The 6,000-nt window shown below is 57.6% G+C and overlaps 1 protein-coding gene across 1 annotated transcript; it reads right to left on the reverse strand.

The window, feature by feature from the left end:
• Positions 1-246: 246 nt before the first annotated feature.
• Positions 247-4,019, reverse strand: GNG8 (G protein subunit gamma 8). The gene is made up of 4 exons (XM_016155440.2): positions 2,055-4,019; positions 1,831-1,929; positions 716-801; positions 247-437 (listed from the first exon to the last, which is right to left on the reverse strand). The coding sequence occupies exons 2-4, from the start codon at positions 1,832-1,834 to the stop codon at positions 309-311; spliced, it is 219 nt and encodes a 72-aa protein (XP_016010926.2). The 5' UTR covers positions 1,835-1,929; positions 2,055-4,019; the 3' UTR covers positions 247-308.
• Between the last annotated feature and the right edge of the window lie 1,981 nt (positions 4,020-6,000).

Consider the following 6,000-nt stretch of genomic DNA (forward strand, 5'->3'; position numbering starts at 1 on the left):
CCTCGTCTGTAAAACGGGTACCATACAAGTGGTTAGCTGCCTCCGGGGCTGTTGGGACGAGTAAATAAATTCAGGATCCCAGAGCTCTCGGCGCAGGGTTTTTTCCCCCGATACACTCTCCGCGTCCACACACCCCGCATATCCTCACCGCACCCCCACCCTCCACACACACTCAGGCGGGTGAGAAGGGACGCGGTGGACCCCAGCTCCGCGCGTGCCTCAGTTTCCCCGAAAATGCAGATGCCGTCACAGACACTACGTTTATTGGATTCATAGTTTGGCAGGGGAGGGTAGGCTGTCAGGAAGACTCAGAGCAGGACGCAGAAGAGGCGCTTGTCGCGGAAAGGGTTCTCTGCGGCCGGCACCGTCGTCACCAGAGGGTCATCTTTGGCGTGCGTCTCGCAGAAGGCCAGCAGCTCCGCGGCCGCCTGCGACACCTGTGGGCGCGGGGCGAAGGTCCACGCCCCGCCCCGCCCCCGGGCCCCGCCCCCAGCTCGGCCAGGTCCCCCGGACCCCGCCCCGAGACCTCGCCCCCTCGTCCAGGCCCCTCCCTTTGCTCGAGACCCCCAGATTGTCCCGCCCCTCCCCGGGCCTCTCCCCGGGTCCAGCCCGGGTCGGAAGGGGCTGTTTCCCCCAGGCTCCCGGCCGCACTGCCGACCTCGCCCGGTTCAGACCCGGTCGGAGTCCCCGCCTTCCCCCCACCCCGACCCGGCACCTTCATGCGGTCGATGTTCACTTCCAGCTTCAGCTGTTCCACCGTCTTGCGGGCCTCGGCGATCTTGGCCATGTTGTTGGACATGGCTGCGGCACGGAACGGGTTAAAAGCCGGGCGGGAGAGGAGGCCGAGGTGTGCTAGGGGCAAGTCTCGGTCCCCAGGTGAGCGTGGCGGTGGCGTGGGACCCGGCGACCGGGAACGAATGAAAAGGCGCACGATTGGGGGTGCCCAGAGGCAGGGGGAGGGAAGCACAGATGAAAAGGGAGAAGAGGAGCAAGAGGAAGGATGGAGAGGTGCACAGATGGGGTACCTAGTGGCAGGTGGAGGGAGGGACAGCGAGGGGCGAGGAAGGCAGGAAGGAAGCACAGATGCAAGGCTGAGAGGCAGGTGCAGGGAGGGACAGAAGGACAGGGCCACAGGTGCTGGAGCAGGATCCAGGTGTCCTCAGCCGCCAGGGACAGAGCATGAGCCAGGAGGGGGGCCTTCCCCAGGCCAATTAGCGGCGGCTCCAGGGAGAACAAGGAATTAAGATCGCGGCGGGAGGGGCACAGAGGGGGCCTCATTAGGGCCTTGGCAGCAGCTGCCCCCGCCGCCCCCCTCGGGGAGCTCCCCCACCCCAGCCCTGGCCACCTCAAAGGCTCCTCTGCTCATTAGCAGTCGGAGAGGGCTGGGGTGGGGGTGGGCCCGACCCGGACGAAACTGAGAGGACGGAGAGACAAATGGAGGGGCAGAGGGAGAGACTGAGGCACCGAGGAAATAAAGAAACTAAGAGGGAAAGAGACAGAGACAAGGGGGAGGGTGAAGCGATGGAGCGAGTAGGGGGTGGACAAAAAGAGGGGTAAAGAAAGGGGCGGAGTGCGACGGGGAAGACAGAGGGACGGGGTGGCGGCGTAGAGAGGAGGAGACGCAGGAGTCTAGCAGAGATGGAGCGACGTGGATGGGAGAAGAGAGATGGGGACACATGAAGAGGGACAGGGAGGGACAGGGAGAGAGGCACAGAGGGAGGGAGGGATAAGGGCAGGGAAGGGACGGAGGACAGAGAGAGGGAGACGGAGGGGCTGGGGGAGAGACAGGCTAATGGAGATGCAGAAGTATACCGTCATTCATTCACTCACTCATTCGTTCATTCCCAGGTGGACAGATCGGCTGGGATCGGGCAGAGGAATTAGCTGTTGGGGCCAGGACTGGAGCCTCCTACCTGTTGTCACCCAGGGCTGGGAGAGCAGGATGGTGGCAGAGGCTGGACGACAGCTTCTGGGTCCCCCTGCCCAGCCCTGCCCCGCCCCCTCCCCCGGGGTGCAGCCCCTGAGGACCCGCCTCCTCCTGCTCCTGCCACCACCTGCCAGCGCCTCGCACCACCCTTGCTCGCTGCCTTGGGTCTGTCTCCTGGGTCCTATCTCTGTCCGCCGGTCCCCTCTTGGTCTCTGTTTCTGGGTCTCTCTCTCCCTGTGTCTCTGTGGCTCCTGTTCTGTGTGTCTTTTTCCCTCCCTCTTTTTCCCAGTCTCTTCTCTCTCTTAATCTCTCTCCGTCTGTCTGTCTCTCTATGACACTCTCTCTCTCTCTCTCATACACACACACACACACTCATGGGAAAAAGACACAGTCTCTCAAGTGTGCCCTGCACCCAGCTGCATTTATTCCATAGTCACAAATCTTTCCTCTGTGTCCTACACAGCCTCTCACTGCATCACACATGCTCTCCCACCCTGTCACACTGGCCACCTCAGTGTCACCCCACCACAGATGACCCCTCTCAGCAAACAGACTCACACTCGCAGCCCCTCACACAGAGATACATTCTATCTCGCTGTGTCACACAAGTGTTGCCACGGTCTCACAAACAAACTGTGCTCAACACAAAATCTCCCACAGTGCCACAGTCACGTGGTCTCTCAAAATGCCACACAGTCTCTCGCAATCTCTCACTCACTGTGACACATCACCAATGACATCTCGCACAACCACAATCAAATATACCATCTCAGGGTATTACACAGTAACAGTCATATATCCAGTGACTCCCACACTCACACCCATTCTTGCACAAACTCTAAATGTCACACACAATCTTACACATTCCCGGACACACAGTCACACAGAGTCTGTACCCTCCACAAACTTTGTGTACAGAATCTCTGGCTGAGCCTCACACGGTCTGTATCACACACCGCTGTTACCCTCACACAGCAGTCTCCCAGCGTCACACTTTTACACACACAAGGTCTCTCTCGTGCTCTCATCTGAGTGCCCTGCACAGTTACACACTCTCTCCTGCACTGTTACAATTTTGTGCCATTCTGTCCGTCTTCCACATGACCTGTGTCACACGTAGTTCTCACAGTTCATCAGTGTGGCTGACACATACTGACTTATACTCGCACGGTCTCTCTGTCACACCCAGTCCCCCTGAGCCTCTCACACTAACTTCTCACACCATCTCTGGGTGAATCACATGCATTCAGTCTCACACATCATCTGCTCGTGCGACACACACAGCACTCATGTCCTCACCACGTTGCACACTGTCACACACAATCTCTTACTCTCACATATGGTCCTTCGATGTCACGGTCTCCCAAACAGTGTCTCAGGCACATGACATCATACACAGTTACCTACATGTCATCTTTCTCATGTCACATACACAGTTACAAGCTCTAAGGGTAACACACGACTTCACACAATCGCACTCTGCTTACCACACAATTCATAGGGTCACACAGCCACGCACACACTCTGGCGTGACGCACAATCTCACAGTAGTACACACCCACACAGTCTCCTGGTGGCACACACCATCTCCTGTGTCACCCACAGACGCCCACAGTGTCTCTCTGCTCTCAGCACATCTGAGGGTGTGCACACAATCCTCTGTCCTCTTCGGACAGTCCCCCTGACGGCCACACGGGGTCGCCCGCGGCCCGCCGAGCCGCCGGCCCCGCCGGCGCCAAAGCCCTAGGAGGAGGTGGAAATCAGGAGAGCAAGTCGCCCCTGCGAGCTGGCTGGGGTGCAGACATGGGACAGAGGGACCCACAAGAAGGCAAGAGGGAGAGAACTGAAGACGGACTGGGACACCGAGAGAAGGGGAGAGAAATGCAGGGAGAGACAGAGAAACGAAGAGAGAGACAGGGATACGGAGACAGAAATTCGGAGAGCTAGAAACCTCGGGATCCAAAAGAGACAGAGACGGGCAGAGGATTGCAGAGAGGGAGACCGAGACACAGAGACATGAGGGTCTAGGACAGGCAGAAATGTAGAGCTGGAGACGGGGACCGAGAAACACAGATACCCAGACCAAGAGGCGGGCAGAGACGGCCCCGCGCCTTCCAGAGGGTGGTGGCGGAGGCGAGACTCTCAGAGTCGCTTCCCGAGGGCGTGGTCTCAGGGTTCTAAGGGGGCGTGCCAGCGGCTGAGATGGGGCATGGCCTGGGTGGGGCGTGTCCCGACCACCCCTGCCGGCTGCGCGAGGGGAGGAGGCGCGAGCCCAGCAAGGAGGTGGAGGTGGGGGAAGGAGCGCCTCTACTACAGTGAGCACATCTTAATTCAGTTTTTACGGCCTGGTCCGGAACGCGAGATCTGCGGGGAGGGGACACCGGCCCAGGTCCGTGGTGTAGCGATTTGATGGGAGGTGTGGGACCCTGGCTCCCCTCCTCCCCTACTCTGCTGGAGCAACGGGGCCAAGTGGGGGAGGGGAACCAGGCTCACATCTGGAAAGCATCAGGCGCGCCGGACGTTCCAGGGCCCCGGGCCCCGCTGCGGAAGGGGGGTGGGGAGCTAGGACGCCCTCGTTCCCCCCCCCCCCCACTTAGCGGGGTCCGCCGGCGCCGGGGAGGGGCCTGGGCGTGCGCCCAGCCTGGGCGCCTCCCGCAGCTGGTTTCCATCAGCAGTTCTGGCCCCGGCAGCCCCCAAGTAGGAAACCCAGCTCAGAGCTGGGATAGACAGGTTGACGACCCAATCTCCCGTCCCCCTCCAGGACGGCGGCCAGAGGCTGGGGGGCGGAGGAGACAGACAGACGGACCCTGCCTGAATCGAGCCGCGACCTCAGCCCTATTTTCACCCTACGGCATGACCTGGGTTTCCAGGTGTGCAGTCCTGCCCTGTGCCGCGCAGGAGTCGCCCTGTCTCGTGACAGCCTACTCACTAGTCAGTGTGGTATTATTGCCCCCATTTCATGGAAGGGAAAACCAACATCCTGGATTCGCGTTCAATTATGGCTTTAACAATTCGAGAAACGTGCAATGGACGCCAACAGTAATTCTAAGGCCAAATAGCGAATCGCCTACTGTGTATTCCCACCTGGCTGTCTGGTGGGACTCTCAAACTCAGCCGTCCAAAGCTGAGCTTCAGATCCACCCGCCAAGCCCACTCCTACTGCAGCTTTAACCATCTCAGTTGATAATAAAACCTGGGATCATTCTTGACGTCCCTCCCTCCCTCACACTCCACAAATATCTAGCAATAAATCCCATTAGCTCCATCGTCAAAGTCTTTACACAATCCCTCATTTATTACCTACCTCCCCTGCTGCCCACACTCTGGGTCCAGCCACCACACCCTCCCACTTGGAGTAGTACAGTCACGCCTCACCGGGTCCCCAGCTTCTGCCTCTGTCTCTCTCAGCCTGATCCCCATGGAGCAGCCAGAGGGACCCTGTTCGAACTGAAGTCTCCAGATAATACCAAGTGTCAGTGAGGACGTGGAGAAACTGGGACCCTCAGACACTGCTGGTGGGAATGCAAAATGGTGCAGCTACTTTGGAAAACAGTCTGGCAGTCCCCCAGAAGGTCACCACCTTTCGGTGTCACCACTGGACCCAGAAATTCCACTCCTAGGTCTGTCCCTACAAGAAATAAAAACAGACATTCATACAAAAACTTGTATAGGAATGTTCATAGCAGCATTTTTCATAATAGTCCCAAAGTGGAAACAACCCAAATGTCTATCAACTGATGAATGAGAAACTAAATGTGATATACCCAGACAGTGGAATATCGTGTCAATCGGAAGAAATGAAGTATTGACACAAACTGTAACATGGGTAAACTCTGAAAACATGCTAAGAAGACAGAATCAAAAGTTCAGATATTGCATGATTCCAGTTATATGGACTGTCCAGAAGGAGCAAATCTATAAAGTCAAAAATGGATTAGTGGTTGCCAGGGCCTGGGGAAATTGGAGGATGACAGCTAAGGGTGCAGAGTTTCTATCTAGGGTGACTATACTAAAAGCCATTGATGAAAGAAATTGGAGAAACACAAATAAATGGAAAAATATTCCATGTTCAC

Source organism: Rousettus aegyptiacus, unplaced genomic scaffold (assembly GCF_014176215.1).
Source record: "Rousettus aegyptiacus isolate mRouAeg1 unplaced genomic scaffold, mRouAeg1.p scaffold_m13_p_14, whole genome shotgun sequence".
Lineage (NCBI taxonomy): Eukaryota > Metazoa > Chordata > Mammalia > Chiroptera > Pteropodidae > Rousettus > Rousettus aegyptiacus.

Excerpts from the sequence above, each read along its gene's own strand:
- GNG8 (XM_016155440.2), bottom strand. Across the intron at positions 438-715 it reads TGAACATCGACCGCATGAAG|GTGTCGCAGGCGGCCGCGGA; the intron begins GTGCCGGGTCGG and ends CCGCGCCCACAG.